Source organism: Varanus komodoensis, unplaced genomic scaffold (genome assembly GCF_004798865.1).
Source record: "Varanus komodoensis strain SLA01 unplaced genomic scaffold, ASM479886v1 scaffold1, whole genome shotgun sequence".
Taxonomy (NCBI): domain Eukaryota; kingdom Metazoa; phylum Chordata; class Lepidosauria; order Squamata; family Varanidae; genus Varanus; species Varanus komodoensis.
The window spans coordinates 75200589-75220469 of record NW_025335268.1 but is presented as its reverse complement, the minus strand read 5'-3'; the positions used below and the strand labels follow the sequence as shown (position 1 = coordinate 75220469).

The window sequence follows — 19881 nt, the reverse complement described above, 5'->3', positions numbered from 1 at the left end:
AGATCCAGGGCGAACTCGACAGGTTGGGATGCTGGGCAGAGAGCGGCAGATGGAATTCCGAAGGGACAATGCCACGTCCTCCGCCAGAAACAAGAAACCGAGAGCGCCGCTTACAAGATGGCGGACACGTGACCGAACGGAACTGATAAAGAAAAAGCGCTCGGAGTGACTGTGGGCAGCAGGCCAAGACTGAGCCAGCGGTGCGATGCAGCCGCCAAAAGGGCAGATGCTGCTTTGGGGCGGATTAATAGGAGCCTCACTTCCGAAAACACACGGACTGCTAGCTGCACTGCTCTCGGCACTGGTCAGACCTCGCCCGGCGTCTTGCATCCAGTTCTGGGCACCCAATTTTTGAAAAGATGCTGGAAAGGGTGCGGAGGGGGCAGCAGGGATGGGGCAGGGCTTGGAAACGCTGCCCTGTGGGGAGAGACGGAGAGGACTGGGCAAGCTCAGCCTCGAGAAGAGAAGGCTGGGGGGACACGATGCCCCTCTTGAGGTGCCCGAGATGCCGCCACAGGGAGGAAGGTCGAGCTCTCTCCTCGTTCGTTCCAGAGTGCGGGACCTGGGATCGCAGACTGGCGTTAAACGGAACCCGATTTGGACTAGACTCCAGGGAGAATTTCCTCACTGCCGGAGCAGTACGGCAGCGAGCCTCCCCCCGGGGGGAAGTGTGGGCTCCCCCTCGCTGGAGACGTCCAGAAGGCAGCTGGGCAGCCCCCTGAGCGGGGTGGTGTGACGGGGAGCCCTGCGCTGAGCGGGGGAGGCGGTTGCCCCGAGGGCCTTCTGGCCCCTTCCAGCCCCACTCTTCCATGGAGCTGTGGTTCTCCCATCTTCTCCTGCTTGGTCCCTTTGCTCATCCTTGGGGGCCACCTTTGGGCGCCCGTCCCCATGGGGGGGGGGCTGCAGTGAAGCTCGTTGCCTGCTCAGCGATCGCCCCAGCCGGGACTATCTTGCCAAGTAACTTTCTTGGGTGCCCCACAGAGGGTTCAAAGCCTGTTCTCCCCTGTGAAGGAGGGCAGGACGCTCTCCAATGGGGCAAAGCTCAGGGAGCCAAGATTCCATTTGGATGCCAGGAAGCACTTCCTGACAGTCGGGACCCCGAGGGTGGGGAATGGGCTTCCACGGGAGGTGGTCGAAGCCCCACCGGTGTGGGTGTTCAAGGATAGGCTGGACGTCCACATGGTGGGCATGTCATGAGCGGAGCCGGCTGGAGCCAGGGGTCAGGCTAGATGGCTCAGGAGGCCCCTTCTGACTCACTCTGTTTCTCTGTTCCTAAATCCAGCTAGAGTTTGTAGCTCAGTTTAGGAAAGCTTTCCATATTACATTATGGCTTTTGTTCTGCCAGCTGCTTGGGTGGCCCTGCGCCAGAACGTTTATAAATGCTCAAGAAACGCATCTGTGGCGGAGGCTGTGCCATCTCGGAGGGCTGCCAGTGCCGCCAATGAGCCATCAAGGACACAAGAAGGTTTCCTGCAGAAATATGGGAGGCTTGGGCAAATGGGAACAGTGCGAAGCAGCACACGCTCTGGCACACCCGAGCCTGAGGGCAGAGGGAAAGAGTGAGGGCCACGGTCCTCAGAACATGGAGACCCCCGAGGAGACAAGGTCCAGGTCATTCAGAAGCAGGAAGCAGCACGGGACTTCAGTGACCAGGGGGCTTAGGCATCAGGGACACACGCAAATGGTGTGCTGGCTAATTAGCCTGTCCCATCGAAGAGAAATTCTTTGGGATGTTCTAAATTTTTGTACATGTATGTTGTCTGTCACCTTGCGACTTGGTCCAGACAGGCTGGTCCAGACCACCAAGCCCAACGGCACCCCAGAGAAGATGCCCGTGGGGCCAGCAAACAGCTCACGAAGAAAGCAGAAGGCAGGACGGTTCCTGCAGAAGGTGGATGTTTTGCCGGAAAGCTGAGAATAAAAACAAAACCAGGGGAGCAAAGGAAGCACGAGCTGGCGATGGGCGAGTGGGTGGGGATCGCGAAGGTGTCCAGAGCAAGCGAGCGCCCGTTCTGAAAGGCCGTGCAGAACGAGAACGAAAATCGGGGACCCAGAAATGTGCCTGTTCTTTAGCTCAAGGCTGCGGAAGTGCAGACCCGGCGTTGCAGCCCGGCTCCTGGGGGGCCCCCCTCTGGCTCCCTGGAAGGCCACCCTGCCCCACCCCACTGAAGGCTCCGTGCCGTATTGCTGGGCCTGGGTCTCAAGCTCCCATTGCGGGGGCGGGGGGAGAGCAGGAAGGAGGGGAGGTTGTTATTGCAAGGAATTGTGTTATTCCTTGCAATAACAAGGTCAAGGTGATGAAATGTGCCGCGCTTCCCATGAATGCACGGCTGTGGCGAGGGAGGCTGAGCGCCGTGGGAGGCCGCTCTCTGGCGAGCAAGCTTTTAATGGCTTCCGTTGCCCCTCATTTGGCCAAGACCGAAAACACGGCAGCTAATGAACTCCCTGCTGAAGCCCAGTTTTCCCCATTAGCAGACGCCGCCCGCGCCCCAGCGGCAGCTCCAGAGGGGGAGTGTCCCACCCGTGGGTGCAAGTCCCACGTGGAGACACCGAACTAGCAAAGCTCTCGTTCAAACTTCAGCAATTAAGTGCTATTTAGAGCAACCGGTTAATTAATGGCGTCTATTCTCCATCTCTAGCACTGACAAAGGACAGAACAAGCCCGCAGAAAAGTTGTTTTCGGGGCTGCCCGTGATAACCAGGTGTCGAATTGTTGATCGGCACGGCCCTCCTGAATCTGTTTGCCTGGTGGACGCATTTGGCTGGACCTTCCTGCACCATCTGCTTCTGCCCCACATACCGATGTCTATGAACGGGAGTGGGGGGCCCTCCAGGCACCCGCCTCACAAACGGCGAGGACTTTTGAACTCCTCCTCGAGCGAGACAAGATGGGAGGAGGAGGAGGAGAGGTTTGCACCCAGGCACCCAGTGAGCTCACATGACGTGCCAACCCACCGGCAGAGAAGCGGCACGGGGGGGGGGGGTATCCGTGGAACAAACCAGAGCCCCCCAGGCGAGGGACGCTGAACCCACTGCTTCTTCAGTCCTCTAGAGGGCATCCCGCAAGGGGCTTGGCGGCTGGAGCCCCCTGGTCTCCTTCCCCCTTCTGCTTGCAAGCTCCTCTTGTGCCCTTCTTTCTCCCCCTTTGGGGTCTTTCCATAATCTCTGCCAGTGGCAGCTCTGCCGCTCGCCCGAAGTGCTCCAGCGGCACGTGGTAGAAGCTGCTGCTCCTTCACCGCCATCTTTCATTTGTTCGGCACAAGAAATGTGCACAAATGTTTTGTATTTAAAAAAAAAAAATGGGTCAGCTGCTCAGAGGCAAGCAAGCGCCCACCCCAACTCGCCACAATGCAAAGATCATGCAGCAACTGTCGGCCACCAAGGTGCCACGGGTGCCAGCTGAGGCGCAGCTGCGCCGGCATAACTGTGCCCCACTCAGCGCTCGCATTCGGTGCTGCCCGGTGGCAAGCAGAGCAGCGATGAGCCAGGCCACGAATCTTTCTCTGAAAAACGGGGAGAGGGACGCATTTCCCCCTCCACAAGAAGACCCTCTGGCTTTGCAGTGCCGTTCATTTCCCTGCGGCCCCATGTGCCTGGGAAAGGGGAAAGTGCATCCCACTCCACTCCTGGGGCAGAACGTTTGGCAGCTGCAAAAGAAACGATTCTCTTCTCTCTAAGCAGAGTTCTTCGTGGGGCTATCAAGGGGCTCCTGGTGGGGAGACATTCCATTTCCTGGCTGCGGGGGCTCAGCGGGGGCATCAGCAGGTTCTGTCCCTATTGCCAGGTGGCTCACTGACCACATCCCTGGACCCACAATTGGGCCGGTCTTCCAGGTACAGACAATATACCAACCCTTTGTTGGTATATTGGCTTGTCAGGATGGGATGTTGCTTAAAAACAGGCCATTCTGCTGGAGGTGGTCCGGGTTAGCACAATAGAAACAGGGCAAGCCAGAAGGGGCCTCCCAGGCCATCTAGTCTGACCTCTGGCTCCAGCCGGCTCCGCTCACGACATGCCCACCATGTGCATGGCCAGCCTATCCTTGAACACCCGCACCGATGGGGCCTCAACCACCTCCCGGGGAAGCCCATTCCACACCCTCAGGGTCCTAACCCTCAGGAAGCACTTCCTGGCATCCAAATGGACCCTTGGCTCCCTGAGCTTTGCTCCGTTGGAGCGCGTCCTGCCTTCCTTCTGACAATCTGACAACCCACGGTGGGCTGCGGCTGGTCCCCCCCATGGGCGGCTGCCTCCTGCCCACTGGCAGTGCCGGAAACATCCATGCCACCTGTGGAAAGCTGCAGTCGCCTCGGAGGGCCACCCAACCTCCGGGGCAATTGACACCGCAGTGACCAGCGACCGGCGTTGTCCCCTCCTCCTTCGCCATCCCAGTTCCTTCTTTCCCCGAATCCTCCTGAGGAGTGAAGGTCCTCCGGACACCAGGAATGGAAAATGGCGGTCCCCCACTTGGCAGCATTGGAGGAAGCCGCTTTCTTGCTCCCACGCCTGGTTTCGAGGGTCAGTGCTGGCCAGAGAGATGTCCGCACCGAAAGCGCAAGGTGCTTCTCTGCCCACGGAGGACACTCGGAGCGGCGGCAGGGAAGGCCGGGGAAAGGGGCTGCTTTGCGAAACGGAGCCGCGCACGCCAGGCCCCGGACCGGCTCCTCCAGCACAGCCACGTGGGCTGGGAAGGGTCTGCTGGCATCCGGGCAGGCAATGTGCTTTCTTGGCCCTTCCTGGAGATGCCACACGTTGAACTGGGGACCCTCGGCATGCATCTCGGGGTCCACCCGCCCCCCATCTTTGCCCCGGTGTCAGCCTCACATCTTCGCTTGCTGATAAGGCCAGTTTGATGGACCTTAACGCCTTTTCTGCATTACTGGCATTATGGACCTTGTGAAATACTTCTCAGTCGGGAGAAACTAACATAGGTTAACTTTTCCAATTTGGTGGCCCCCCGGCTGTGTTGGGCCCCAAATGTCCCTTTCTAAAGCATGTGCCAGGTGTGGCTTTCTAGCCAGACGAGGTTTGTATACGCTCACAGAAAACCTTTCAATAAAATTTCTGCCTTGCGTTCTGGCTGCTGATGGCTTCCTAAGGAAAGACTTGGTGCCCCACCCCTTGGGGAATTGGCCCTGGGCTCACTCGAGCCCAGGGTGGGAGCTTCGGGGTGAGTGGCGCGGGGGGTGCTGAACTCGGGCTGGTGCTGATGCAATGGGGGTGCCGGCGGGGTGTGTGGGAAGCGGCACCTGCCGTCCTCTGGGCTGAGCAGCCTTCCAGGGAACTCCCGGCTCCGCCCTGGCAGCGTGGCCTCTCCCTCCGTGCAGAGGGCACCAAACGCCTTTCCCACCGGCAGCAGCTGCACAGTGCGGGGCTGGCTCCCAGCAGGTAAGACGGGCGGAGGGGGAGGGCGGCCGAGGCGCCCGGGGCCGAGGGCAGAGGGAGGCGGCTGCGCTGCTCGTCCCTGCTGTGCCCCTCGCCAGATGGGGATCCCGGGATCCACGCAGGGGCCCGGTCGCGCACACGCTTCTGCTTCTGGATGCTGCTCAGAGGGAGAGCACGGGGCAGCGGTCCAGTAATGAAGCCGTTTCGCCAGGCCCAGGCCAGACCTCCCCAGACCTGGCATAACTGAGTGGGGCAAAGGCACCCGGGACCACAGGCACCAGCTGCCCCTCCGGGCGCAGCGCTGCAGCCGTCGGCGAGCTGGAACTGCGGGATTGCTTTCACAAGGTGGGAGAGACCCGTCCTCAGCTCAGCAGCCGCTTCCTTTCCCGGCCGGGGGCGCCTCCCAGTTCAGCCTCTGGCTTAAGCAGTTAAGCCTCACTTATTTAGCCCTCCTCCAGCCTGGTCCCCCTCTGGATCTCAGCTCAGACCATCCCTGTGACCGGATGAAAAGAACAGCGTCCAGGCCGCCTGCTGCTCTGCCAACTTCCTCCCGGGGTTTCAGGGAGAGGCCGCATTTGGGTTGGCACGGCAAATGGAGGGTGCCAGAATTCCCGGCAAACGGAGGGTGCCGCGGTCTAAGCCTGTTTGATCGCCAGCTTCACCAGACCTTGCAAGAGCGAATTCTGGAAGATGAAACAAGCCAGGTACAATTCTGCTCACCAGTCCTCAGAAAGAGCAGCGTAAAGCTGGAAAGTGGGCAGGAATGGGGAAACGAAACTGTTAGGAGGCCGGAGTGACCCCCTCATGGGGAAAGACCAAAAGATTGGGGGCTCCGTAACTTAGAAAAAGAGTCAGTGAGAAGGGCATGATAGAAATTTATAAAATTATGCAAGGGGTGGGGAAAGGGACGGGTGTGTTTTCCTCCCTTGCTCATGCCAGGCCAAGAGTCAATTACCAAACTGGAAGCCATTTAAATTAAAAGCACAGTTACGCCTGCCCACCTTTCGTTTTGTGTGTCCCAACCCCTCAGCAGGGATCTTCACCTTCCTTCTGTTAACCACGACTTCCTTAGAAAGAGTGGCCAAAGGAGCCGTGGTCTTTTGCTGCCACCCGGGGCCTGAGGTTAGTACAGAACTGTAGACAAGCTCCACTGACATGAATGGGAAGCCACCTTGTGCAAGGAACGTGGGAACGCCTGCCCTGTAATCATAGAATCACAGAGTAGCAGAGTGGGAGGGGGCCATTGGGGCCACCCCCTGCTGTTGCAGGACTCCAAGTCACCCCGCCCCACTCAGAGGGCTGCCCACTTTTTAAATGTCTCCAGTGAGGGAGACCCCCCCACCTCTCAGGCAGCTGGTCCCCCTGTCACATTGCTCTAACAGTGAGGAAGCTTCTCCTGATGCCCAGCCTGAACCTGGCCTGTCGCAGCTTGACTTGATTGCTCCGCATCCTGCACTCCGGCAGCAGCGAGAAGAGATCTTGGCCTTCCTCTTTGTGACCTTCCTCTTTGAGGTCCTTCTAGCGGGATCTCCTCTTCTCAGTCTTCTCTTCTCGGGGCTGAACATACCCAGTTCCCTCAGTCTCTCCTCACAGGGCAGAGTTTCCAAACCCTGGATTGTTTTTGTTGCCCTCTGCTGGACCCTTTCTAATTTGCCTGCATCTTCCTTAAATCTTGGTGCCCAGAACTGGACACAGGACTCCAGGTGAGGTCTGCCTAGCCGAGCTGGACCCGCTGGTGCATCTGCAAGCCCCACCCCAACCGGCAGCGCTTCCCCAAGGTCTCCAGCAGACACAGCTGGCCATGCCGGCCAGGGTGGCAGGAGCTGCTCCTCCACATATCCGGGGGCACCCGGTTGGGGAAGAGGCCTCAGGCATTTTTCCCTGGGACTGCCAACAAGCTTTGGTTAAAGGCCGTCCTCAGAGGAAGGCTCTGGAGGAAACGGAGCTGTGCTGGGATAGGCTGGGAGGTCCTCATGGCTCAGCGACTAGTTAAACCGCCAGAAGCAGAGCTCAGTGGCAGAATAACTGGCAGGGTGCATGAGGGAGAAACATCAAAGGGTCTTTGGTACTGGGGCTGATCCTGTCGAACTGATTCGTAAATGGGGACTGCTGTGCTGGCCCAGATTGTGCCGGGTGCTGAGCACCCAAGCTGGCTCCAAAGAGCACCGCAGCCTCTCCCGCCTGGGGGATGGGAGCACGGTAGCAAACGAAGGGGCAAAAGCGATCCTGGTGTCACGTTGACGCTGCTGGAACCTGAACTGGTCCTGTCGAGCTGGGGATGGCTCCTGGGGTGTGGGGGACAGCTCACGGACACCCTCGACCCCCTGTGAGGCCGCTGTGAAGAAATTGCCTCTAGGAAAGGCTCTGGAAAACAAAGCTTCCCGTATTGTAATCTCTGGCGGGAAATCTACAGAGATCAGACCCAGGAAACCCGTCCTGCCTGCTGGATCTCATAAAGGAGGGAACTGGGGCAGGTGAGGGACACAGTGAGCCAAGTGCCCAAGAGGCGGAGCTGCTCTGCTTTGGGGAACAGATGCCATTTGAGGGCTTTTGCTTTAGATGGATGGATGGGCTAAGGCTTATAGCATCGTGGAGGAAGTGGATAGAAGCGCGCTCCCTCCCTCCCTCCCTCCCTCTTGCTCTCCCCCTCCCCACTTTAGTGTATTTGAACTCAGAGTCATCCAATCACATCGACGGGATGTGGATTTAGGCAGGCAAACTAAGCCCCCTTCGCAGAACACAAGCTTCATTTATGGAATTTGCTGCTGTGAGCTAGTGAAGGGGACTGGCTAAGCTGGCTTTCCGGGGGTGGGGGTGAAATGTATTCATGGAGGAGGAGGAGGAGGAGGAGGAGGAGGAGGCCGTGGCATCAGTCAGTGGCTTTGAGGCATGCCTGGGTCTCCTCTCAGCTTCCTGGGGATGGCTGTAAAGCGTTCTCCAGCCACAACTGGGAGGGCTGCCCCTCGGGTCCCACGAGCTCCCTTTTCCCGCCCTCACGCAGGGCTGCTCCACAGCCAGCCATGAGAGCTCCCGCTCCCTTGGGGTGGGAATGGGGCTATCCAGGACAGGGAGACCCCTTGGAGCAGGGGGCCGGGCACAGTCCCTGATGCTCCAACGGTCCAAGCCCACTCCCTGGCCCTGCCTCCTTCCAGAGCAACGCGGGGGCAGGGCACATCGTAAGACATAAATAAGCGGTGCTCCCCTTCTAAGAGGAATTTTCCTAAGCAAACATTATTGTTCCGGTCAGTCCAGAAAGTTATTGTTGGCTATGTATTGTGAATTTCAACAGAACAAAGCTACCAAAGAAAAAAGACATAATTGTCTTAGAGAAATGTGAATACTTCACTTGCAATGATGCAGGTGGGACAGGTGCCGATGCCTCTTTGTGCAGGTGAAAATTCAGCAGCCAGTAAGAGCAGCTGAGCAGAAGCTTCGGGAAAGGCAGCCCACGCATGCATCTATTCCTCATCCCCAGGCGGCCTCTAAAGATTATCGCTGTCAACTGCCTAGAGAGCTTTGGCTATGGGCAATATAAAAATGTAATAATAATAATAATAATAATAATAATAATAATAATAATAATAATAATAAAGACCACTGATTCAAACACTGAAAGCTTTCTTGGGTCCTCAGACCATCATGTTCATCCTTCCAGAGTCTCAATACAGTCTTTTAGCTGCCAAAAGGGCACTGGAAAGTCATTTGGATTGACTTGCATTAGCTTCCAGGCAGCAGGTAAATAATTTGAGAGAATATGCATTCCAAAGCATGTTTAAAGAGCACTCCCATGCAAAGTTTCTCCCTATTATGACCTCCTCCCCAGCAGAGGCATATACTGGGTGTTGCAGAAGCATATGGGAAGCAAGGTGACACCTTCAGAAGATGTAATTTACCCAATATTCTTTGACTGCTGTTGCTGAGACCTGCTCCTGTGCAGCTGAAGTCAAGACGGGAGGCCCTGGCATGGTCCCGCCCTCCAAAACAGGTGGCGGCCTTGACGGCTGCATGCAATTTCACCAGTGCTTCCTCGTTGTCTTTGAGGGACTCGCGGAGAGCCTGGAAAACGAACATCACGCAGTGCAGAAGGAGACAGTGTCCTTGTGTGTTCACAGGGAAAGAAGCAAGCAAAGGGAAGCTGGGATGGGGCGGGAGAGAAAGGCTGCTCAAGGAAGAGGTAGAGGTGCTGCCCGTGTGCCTGCAGCATCGCCGTTTTAATGCAAATGGCATACGTATGTTGAGTATTGTTATTTTATGCCTATTGTCATTGGATTGGCCTTCTCCTTCCTCCTTCCTTCCACAGGCCAGTCACCGCTCCTGCCTTTTTTATCCTCTGCCCAGGAGACAGCTGGAAAGGCCCCATCTGTGCTGGTGGCAGATCGCCGTGCGCCCCATTGCAAAGGCCCCGTGGCTGCTCCCCCTTTTCCTGCTGCTCAACCTCTAGGCAGATTCCAGAGCGGCAAGCCAGAGGAGGGGAAACGAGGGAGGCTGCGGACCCCTTGCCAGTGGGATGCCGCGTTCACTGCAGTTTGTCTTTGGAGCTTTCTAGAAATCGCCCATGCTGCTCCACTGGGGAACCTATTTCGGGGGCGCTGTTCAGCAGCATGGAAAGCTTCCGTAGAGCTCAGAATGGAAGCTGGCGTGGATAAGCAGCCCCTGACCCAGGAGCAGCCACAAGAATAAAAACCATGCAGCGAGGAAGGGTTCCCACCACAGATATATTCAGAGGAGCCAGAAACACCATGGGGGCCCACGGAGGCAGGCAGCTCCGTAGTGGTGGAGCCCCTGGAAGCCCCTCTCCGGGTGGACCCCATGCAAAGGAGGCAGCTCTCCTCCAACAGACGTGGCCCTGTTGATGCTGCCAGTGCCACCACTAAGAGGCAAGTGGTGTGTTGCAAACAGGCCGAACCTCCCTCCGATGCCTCAGCAGCCTGTCTCCTCGAGACATGTCTCGTTCCCTTGCCCTGGGAGAGTTTCTACCAGCCCAGGCGAAAGCCTTTCTCACTGTTTCCGGGACTGAAGGCCAAAAGGCCCAGGGGCCCCGAGCAGCTGCTCTTGCCCCTCCCCTCCCAGTGGCATCACTCCTTGTTTTTACACACCACAGAGAACTCTTCTCGCTGTGCTGGCACGTCATAGAAAATGCTGGCTGAGCTGAGCATGCATGCAAAGGCGAGTAAGAAGATGCGCTCGGCTGCTAATCTTGCGGACTCCGCTCTGCTCTCAACTCCAAGGTCCCCTTGCACCTTCGTGGTCCACAGGGAGAGAGGCCATCCGGAGGAATCTAGGCACGGGTCCCTGGATTTCCCTGCCACATTACGGACCCACCCAGAGCAAAGAGGCCTTGAAGGTGGTCCAGCCAGCCGACACGCTGCAGGCGACCGCGGCAGGGCTGGGCGCTACTCGGGTGATGAGCAGAGCCCCCCAACTGGGGGCGGAGGGCAGTTTTGCTTTCCCTGGCAAATGCACATTCAGGCAGGTTTTCAGAAGGAAATCCTTCCTGTAGGACCCCAAAATACACAATGCTAGCCAATGGCAGAGCTTAATAGAGCAGCACCCCGAAACTGCCCGGTGAGAGTCAGGGGCAGGGAGGACTCCCTGCCGGCTGTCCACTGTTGGAACTGTAGGCCCTACACGCGAGGAGTCTGTGGAAAGGGGGCCTGCTTGCCACTCCACCACCACAATTAATAGATCCTCTTGGGGCCCACAGTTAGCCATCTGCCCACCAGCCCTGTGCTGGCCACCCAGCCTGGCGTGGCCCTGGCAATTGTCCCAAAGGAGGAGAGCAGGAGCCAGCCAAAGGCCTCCAGGTGATGTACAGCTAGAGCCAAAACAGCCTTTCCAAGCCCTGCGGGGGAGGGCGAATGAAGAGACCACCCCCCCATTTGAAAGACTCCTGCCAGTATGAGCAAAGAGGGCCACAAGCACCTGCTTACTCTCCATGTTAACCTTTGCTCCTTCCTGTTCTCAGCACCGGACCTGATGGAGCCCACGGAGAGCGGCAACTGGTCGCAGCAGACACCTGAGTTCGTCTTCCTGGGCTTCTCGGGTGCCCCTCACGGCCACATCCCCCTTTTCCTGGTCTTCCTGGCCATCTACCTCACCACCGTCATCGGGAACGCCACAATATTCGCCCTGATCCAGCTGGACGCGCGCCTGCACAGCCCCATGTACTTCTTCCTCAGCCACTTATCCTGCCTGGACGTCTGCTGCTCGTCCGTCACCGTCCCCAAGATCCTGGCGAACCTCCTGCGCCAGCAGCCCACCATCTCCTACGCCCAGTGCATGGCCCAGGCGTTCTTCCTGATGGCGTGTGCGGGCTCCGAGTGCGCGCTGCTGGCCGCCATGGCCTACGACCGCTACCTGGCAATTTGCCGGCCACTGCACTATGGCAGCCTGATGGGCAGGAGGGTGCGCGTCCCCCTGGCCGCCGCCTCGTGGCTCTGGGGCCTGCTGGACTCGGCCCTCCACACCGCCCTGGCCACCAACCTGGCCTTCTGCAGGTCCCCCCGGATCGACCACGTCTTCTGTGACGTGCCCCCACTCCTGAAGACCGCCTGCAGCGACACCCGCGTCAACGAGGTGGCCCTCCACGCCGCCAGCGTCTTCGTGGGCCTGTGCCCCTTCTTGCTCGTCCTCCTTTCCTACGCCTACATCCTGACGGCCATCCTGCGGATCCGCTCCAGCACCGGCAGGCACAAGGCCTTCTCCACATGTGCCGCCCACCTGACCGTGGTCACGGTTTACTTCGGGATGGCCAACGTCAACTACAACCGGCCCAGCGCCGGCTACTCCCTGGAGGTGGACACGCTGGTCTCCACCCTCTACTGCATCGTCACCCCCATGCTGAACCCGCTCATCTACAGCCTCCGCAACGAGGAGGTGAAGGCAGCCCTGCGGAAGGCCCTGCGCGGCCTGAAGAAAGGCCGCTCCTCTGCCTGACGGAAGGGTTGGGGCAACGCTGGCCAGGCGTCTTCTCTGCCCAGGAGTCCCATGCTTGCCCTTTGTAAATGGCAGGACGCCGACAGGACCGCGTTTGCAGGTGCTCTTGGGAAAGTCCACAGAGAGGCAAGCTTCCCAGAGTTCTTCTTACAGCACGTCCCTTTTCAGAAAGACGGCCAGAGAGCTGCAGAGACTCATGGAGGCCGGCCAGGACCACCCCCCGCAAGCTCTTGCTTGGCTTGTCGGTTTAGGTTGAAGAGCTGTCGATGAATGAATGCTCTGTGAATTTGCTGGGCGGCAGCGAACTGCGCTGACTAGTTTTCCTGCCTGCCAGTACTCACACCTGAGCCCGGCTGCAGGTCCCGTGCCACCCTGATGCTCCCTAATCACTGATATTTCCCGCCCCGTTATGTCACGTTCCCCCTGTAGCTTCCGCTCATTGTTTTGTTTTGTTCAGGAATACATTATCTGTTGGTGTGTGCGCATGATTTGGGTCCTGCTTACCTGAAGGAGCGCTTACGTCCATATATGCCCGCTCGCCCCCTGAGTTCTGCGGGAGAGCCCTTCTCCGGGAGCCCTCCGTGAAGGAAATTAGGAGGGTGGGTACTCGGAGGAGGGCTTTCTCTGCGGTGGCGCCCAATCTATGGAATGCACTCCCCAGAGAGGTCCGCCTGGCGCCGTCGTTATTTGTTTTTCGGCGCCAGGCGAAGACCTTTTTATTCAAATGTCATTTTAACTGTTAATACTATTTATTTATTTTATTCTTCAGCCAGGGCGACTTATTTTATTTTATATTGTTAACTAGTTTATATTTGATTGTATTATATTTTAATTGATATCTTTGTGAGCCGCCCCGAGGCTTCGGCGAATGGGGCGGCATAGAAATTTTCTAAATAAATAAATAAATAAATTGCCCATCCTCAGCCCCAATTCCGGTGTACGGGTAGGTGACTTTATACCTATAAAACACTCTGTACATGTTCTGGGACTTGCAGCTGGTTTGTGCACCTCCACTCAGCCGCGCCGCTGCAGGTCGGTCCTCGGCCGAGGGTTGACCTGGGCCGTTCTCCCCAGTGAACCCGCAGAGGCTTGGGGCGAGGCCGCCGCCGTGTGGGTTCTCGCGGCTGCTGAGGTGCCCTGGCACTACATGCAGCTGCCCATTCGGCTAAAGAATTGGAACGATACAAAAGCCAGTAGAACGGCGTGTGGTCCAGACTGGTGGCTGCCCAGTCCCACCAGAGGCCTTAGGAGCCCCGGCTCCCAACCGGCACCAGAGGGAGCGGCAGAGTGGTGTGTGGGACTCCTGGATGGCGGGGACCTGCAGGCGCTCTTCAGGAGTGGGGGAAGGCCCCAGGAGACGGGGTCGATCCGGGGGCCCCGCAGAAGGCCAGGTTGGTGGCCAGGGCGGTGTGGAGGGCCGGCTGAGCCCCCAAGGCTGCCAGGCGCCTGAGGACCACTCCGTCTCTGGGAGAGGGGGGCTGTCGAATGCGGGGTCGGAGGGGGGCCCTTTGACCCTGCCCTGAGACAGCAGGGTACGTGCATGGGCCGACTGCGGGCTGCCAGGGGTCCAAGCCAGCCGGTCTCAACCTTTCCACAGCTGGGGATGACGAACGCAGGAAAACCACCTCGGGGACCTCTGAGGCAGAAACAAAAAGCACCATACACCTAATACACTATTCTGTGCATTAGTTTCCAAAGAAAGAAAAAGAAAGAAAGAAAACCAAAATAAAATTCTCCAAAACAGCCAGCAACCAAGCAACAAAAAGTGCCATTAAAAGAGCAAAATACGGAACTCGGCACAGTGTGGCTCCCAGCCGGCTCCCACTGAGCTGTGTCTCCCCTCCCTGGCCCCCAGCGCTCCCCCCAGGAAGAGGTGGTGGAGCGGCGCCAGCCCCCCGCTGGCTGCGGCAAGTGGGACGCAGCCCCCACAGACCACAGGAAATCCCCCGAGGGCTGGGGCCAGTCCGTGGGCCGGTGGTCGAGAACTGCTGCTCCAAGCAGCGCTAGCCCACCCCGCCCAGGCCGGAGTGAAGGAGTGTGCAGCTCGTGGGGGGCAGAAGCAGCCCCCCCCCCCTTTGCAGGGAGCTGCCACTTCGATTTAAGGCCCTAGTAAAACTGCCCGACTGCAACAGAGGGCAGATTCGAAGCTTTCTTCCATTTCCCCCTGGGGGAAAGGGCAAAGGGGGGGGGCAAGAATGGGCCAGGCGAGCCGCCCCAGGGGGAGCATTCGATGCCTGGGAGGGGCAGTGGGGGGAGCCCCGAAAATCCCCCTCCCTGTGCAGGCCCTGTGAACAGGGCTCGGGGGCAGCCAGAAATCGGGGCAGAGAGACAGGGCGAGAGCCAGGTGTCCCAGCCGGGCCCGTCGAGGGCTCCTGCTCGGCACCCACGGACGTCCAAAGCAGCGTTCAGTGGACACGTTACCGCGAGCGGGAGTCTGCGGGAGCTGCAAGCAGGGAGGCGCGTTCCCATGACCGAGGTTCCGCAGGGCAGCTTCAAGGGCATGTGGATGGCTGGGCAGCCTGAGGCACACGCAGCGGCTGCGGGATCACAAACAGCTGGGCCTGGTGCAAATCGCTGGGAACAAACTGAGCAGAGACACTCGTGCAGAGATGCAAAGACGCAAAGCCAAGTCCGCGGGCAGATCTGAATGCCCCCACAAATCGCTTTGCAGAGGCCCCCCCCCCCCGCCCGGCCACTCATCAGGTGCCTGCTCAGCTGAGACCTTTTCTGCTCGGGCACCCGGCCCGCTTGACGTGCCGCATTTTCTTGCTCCAGCCGGTTTGCCCGCTGGTTCCCTGACCGAGTCCTTGCATAGAAGCTGCAGGGGGCGCGCATTGTTTAAAGGGCTCCCTTTGCAGCTGTTTGGTGCTTTGTGCCCCCTTTGCACTAAAAAGGGATAGATAATATTTCAGATGGGCTGAGTTGTATGATATCCAAATATCCCACTTTATGTATTGTTATTATTGTCACTTTTGTATTGCAGTAGCTGAAGCTGTCTGGGAGGTTTACAACAAAGTATTAAAACAATACAAGATGATAGATAAAAAAATTTAAAAAAACTTTTATATGAATTAAACATTAATTTAAAATGACATAAAAGAAGAAGAAAAGATGATTGAAAAGACCTTCCCAGGAGTTTAAAAAAAGGCACTTGGCAGGCGCCTGAATGGCGGGGGGTCTTTTAAGTCCTCCACAACCTGGTGCCAAAAAGATGGCAAATTTGGCACCAGAGAGGCCACGACAGGGAGGTTGGGTTGTGTCAGGGCCATCCCTGAAAAGGCCCTCCCTTAGTCGCCACCCTCCGAACCTCTAGAGGGGTCGGCCCCCAGGGGAAGGTCCCGGAGGCTGAGTGCCGCGTCCAGGAAGATCTGGCTTGGGAGAGGCACCTCAGCATTTGAATTGCCCGGCAGCAAGCCACCCTCCGTCCAGAGGGGAGGCCACCCCCCGTCCAGAGGGGAGGCCACCCTCCATTCAGCCCCAGGCGGGGTTGCTCAGGACACTGTAAAGGGAAATGCCCAGGATGTTGGTGCTGTTGACCTGGCTGAAAACAGCGACCAGTCCTGAGGCCGGACCATGCAGGTGCCCTGGCAGCAGAATGCCCGCCCCGGGACCTGCTCTGAGACCTTTGGCGCTCCGTGGTGGAGGCCCTCTGCCTTTCCCAGGGCGCTTGGCTGCGCTGGAGTCCGGCAGAGCGATCCGCCATTGAGTTTACGGCTGCCCTCCCTTGTGGCATCGGTGCTTTCAGCTGTTTTAGGGTCCACCTGCTTCGTGTAAGGACAGTTTCGTCGCTGAAGCAGTTTCTACCACCGCCACGCGCTCCGCACGGGGCTGCCTCCGAAGACGGCGCGGAGGCTGCAGCCTGGGGGAAACGGGGCAGCCCGACTGAAAGCTGGGCCCAGAAGCTCTTGGCCCAGCAGGCCACCTCTCCGTCCCTGGCAGAGCCCGGCCAGTCAGTGGGCTGCCCGAGCTTTTCTGTGCCAGGTGAAAAATCCGCCTTACTCTGCTAGAGCTCCGGCTGAGAGACACCATCCAGGGGCGCGATGTCATCAGCCTGCCAGGCAGCCGGTGTGGGAGGCCTCTCCCCCCCCCCCCCCGAGACACGGCTCCCTGCTGCACGGCCCGGCCCCTCCGGCTCCCGGTGGGCCCAGTCCCCCAGGCCCAATCACCCGGCACTGGAAGGGGAGCGTCACGGCCAGCACAGACAAAAGGCGCTTACTGCCGGGCTGGGATCCTCCACGTCCATGCCGGGCAGCGCCTTTGGGGCTGGGGGAGCGGCCCGGGCAGAGGACAAGCCCAGCCTGCGTGCTGACCCCGGCTCGGACACTCTGCTTTTCCGGGGGGGCCGGCTGCCAGGCCCCCATTCCTGAGCTGCAGCAGCATCACTGGCCGGGCTAGGGAGAGCAGGTGGGTCGCTTGTGCCACCGTCCAAAGGGCCAGAGCCTCCCTTTGCTCTCCTAGGGGGAGGACACCGAGTGGAGGGGGACACGTGGTCGGCCTCGCAGGGAGCAGGAGAGGCCGTGTCACTGGGCGCCACATGCTCGGGGGGGGGGTGGGCTCCTGCCCGGGGGCCCAGTGGGGGCCCAGGACGCTGGCTGGTGGGAGGTCCAGGCGGCTTCTCCCACCGTGTGCCATGGAATCCCTCCCCCTGAGATGCGGAGGACTGGAAGGGGACGGAGGACGTTCGCGGGCGGGAAGGCGCTCCGTGCTCCCAGCTGAGGTGGCCACAGACTGCCGCGAGCGTGCGCCTCTGTTCCGCGTTGCCGGGGAACATGGGCGAGAGGGTGCAGCTGCCTGGCCATGGAGGAAGAGCAGCCAGGCTGGGAGGACTCCCGTGGCAAGCGGCAGAGCTGGGGGGGGGGATGGGGGGCAAAGCAGTCCCCAAACCATGGTCACTGGTCCAGACCTGGGGAACCCCTGATTCCAGTAATGTGGAGAACCACACCTGTTAAAGCAGGCAATCTTTGGGAGCAGTGCCCCCCAGAAGGAGGCTTACTCGAAAGGTTTGGGGTTTAACATGCATGGACAGAGAGCACAGCTCTGGTTTTGCATTCACACAAACACAGACACGTGCAGCAGAAAGGAAAAGAAAGCTTATTCAGAAGAACAGAGCGGGCGCCAGTTCTGCATTTTTAAGGACTTCCTGACTTGCAGAGGCGGGAGGGGAGAGCAGTCCCTCCCCTGCCCTGCAAGGCAGTTTCTCAACAGCCACGGGGACAGGAAGAGGACAAGGGGTCCACAGGACGGGGGCAGACCTGTGCTCAGAGCTTGCCTCCCTCTTCTTCCTGGGGCATTCAGAGCACGTCTTCTTTGTTTCTTAAATTTATATCCCCTTTTTCTGTAACAATCTCAAAGTGACTCACATCATAGAATCATAGAATCAGAATAGCCAAGTGGGAAGGGGCCATGAAGGGCATTGAGTCCACCCCTGCCCTTGCAGGACACCCCGTCACACCACCCCACTCAGGGGGCTGCCTGGTTTCTCCTTGAGTGCCTCCAGTGGGGGAGAGCCCCCTCCTCTCCGGGCAGCTGGTTCCACGGTTGTATTGCTCTGACGGTGAGGAAGCTTTTCCTGATGTCCAGCCTGATTCTGGGTTGTTGCAACTTGAATTGCTTATTCCACGTCCTGCACTCTGGCAGCAGCAAGAAGAGATCTTGACCTTCCTCTTTGGGACAGCCTTTGCGGTACCTATAGAGGGATACCATCTCCTCCCTCAGTCGTCTCTTCCCAAGGCTGAACATGCCCAGGTCCCTTAGCCTTTCCTCACAGGGCAGTGTTTCCAAACTCTGGATTATCTTTGTTCCCCTTCTCTGAACCCTTTCTAGTTTTTCTGCATCTTTCTTAAATCTTGGTGCCAGCATCGTATTGTTGGCTCATGTTTAGCCTGTTGTCCACAATTGCTCCAAGATCTTTTTCTTTTTCAGTTCTGTTGAGCCACGTGTTCCCCATCTTGTATCGATGCATCTTTTTCCTACGTGGGGGACTTGGAACTTTTTCTAATTGAAGCTCATTCTGTTGCTCTCAGCCCAGTGTTCAAGTTCATCAAGATCACCCTGGCTCTTCATTCTGTCTTCCAGGGTGTCTGCGATTCCGGCCAGTGTTTGTATTGTCTGCAAATGTGATTATCTCTTCTTGCACTTCTTCTTTCAGAATCATAGAATAGCAGAGTGGGAAGGGGCCATGAAGGCCATCATGTCCAACCTCCTGCTGTTGCAGGACACCAAGTTACTCCCTCCCAGTTAGCTGGCTGTCCAGTTTCACCTTGAATGCCTCCAGTGTGGGAGAGCCCCCTCCTCTCCGGGCAGCTGGTTCCACTGCTGCATTGCTCTGACGGTGAGGAAGCTCTTCCTGATGTCCAGCCTGAATCCAGCTTGTTGCAACTTGAACAGATTGTTCTGTGTCCTGCACTCTGGGATCAGCAAGGAGAGATCTTGACCTTCCTTTTTGTGACAGCCTTTGAGATACTTCTAGGGGGATATCCTGTCCCCCCTCAGTCGTCTCTTCCCAAGGCTGAACATGCCCAGTTCTCTCAGCCTCTCCTCACAGGGCAGCGTTTCCAACCCCTGGGTCATTTTTGTTGCCCTCCGCTGGACCCTTTCTAATTTACCTGCCTCTTTCTTAAATCTTGGTGCCCAGACCTGGACACAGTATTCCAGGTGAGGCCTGGCTAGTGAGGAGTGCAGGGGAACCACTACTTCTCGTGATTCAGACGTAATCCTTCTGCTAATGCATCCCAAAATAGCATTGGCCCCTTCAGTGGCTGCATTGTATTGTTGGCTCATATTTAGCCTATTGTCCACAATTACTCCGAGATCTTTTTCTTCTTCAGTTCTGTTGAGCCACGTGTTCCCCATCTTGTATCGATGCCTTTGGTTTCTCTTTCCCAGATGGAGGACTTGGCACTTGTCCCTGTTGAATCTCATTCTCTGGACCTCAGCCCAGCGTTCAAGTTTATCAAGACCGCCCTGGATCTTCTTTCTTCTTCCAGGGAGTTTGCGATTCCACCCAGTTCTGTATCATCTGTAAATCTGATTATCATTCCTTGTACTTCGTCATCTAAATCGTTAATAAAGATGCTGAAGAGCACTGGGACCAGGAATGAACCATGTGGTGCCCCACTAGTTACTCCCATCCAATTTTGGGAAGGTGCCGTTGACGAGCAGCCAATTTTGGATCCACCTAATAGTTTTTCCATCTAGTCCAGTGTTTGCTGATTTGCTTATCAGAATGTTGTGCGGCGCTATGTCGAAAGCTTTGCTAAAGTCTAGGTAAATTATGTCCCCAGTGTTCCCTTTGTCTATCTGGGAGGTTACAGTAAAAAAAAAGAGACTGAATTAGTCTGACAAGATTCATTTTTGAGAAATCCATGCTGGCTTCTATTAAACACTGCATTTTCTTCGAGATGCTTGCAGATGGACTTTTTAATAATTTGCTCCAGAATTTTTCCAGGGATCGATGTCAGACTAACTTGTTCTGTAGTTCCCAGGTTCATCTTTTTCCCCTTTTTGAAGATAGGGACAACATTAGCCCTTCTCCAGTCGTCTGGCACTTCTGTTTTTCAA

General features: G+C 57.5%; 1 protein-coding gene across 1 annotated transcript; it reads left to right on the top strand.

Annotated features, from left to right (window-relative positions):
* The first annotated feature begins 11361 nt into the window (after positions 1–11361).
* LOC123033084 (olfactory receptor 1019-like) lies at positions 11362–12321 on the top strand. Its single transcript, XM_044449468.1, has one exon. The coding sequence runs from the start codon at positions 11362–11364 to the stop codon at positions 12319–12321; it is 960 nt and encodes a 319-aa protein (XP_044305403.1).
* Positions 12322–19881: the final 7560 nt, after the last annotated feature.

Coding starts and splice junctions, on each gene's coding strand:
- LOC123033084 (XM_044449468.1), top strand. CDS start 11,362: ATGGAGCCCACGGAGAGCGGCAACTGGTCGCAGCAGACACCTGAGTTC.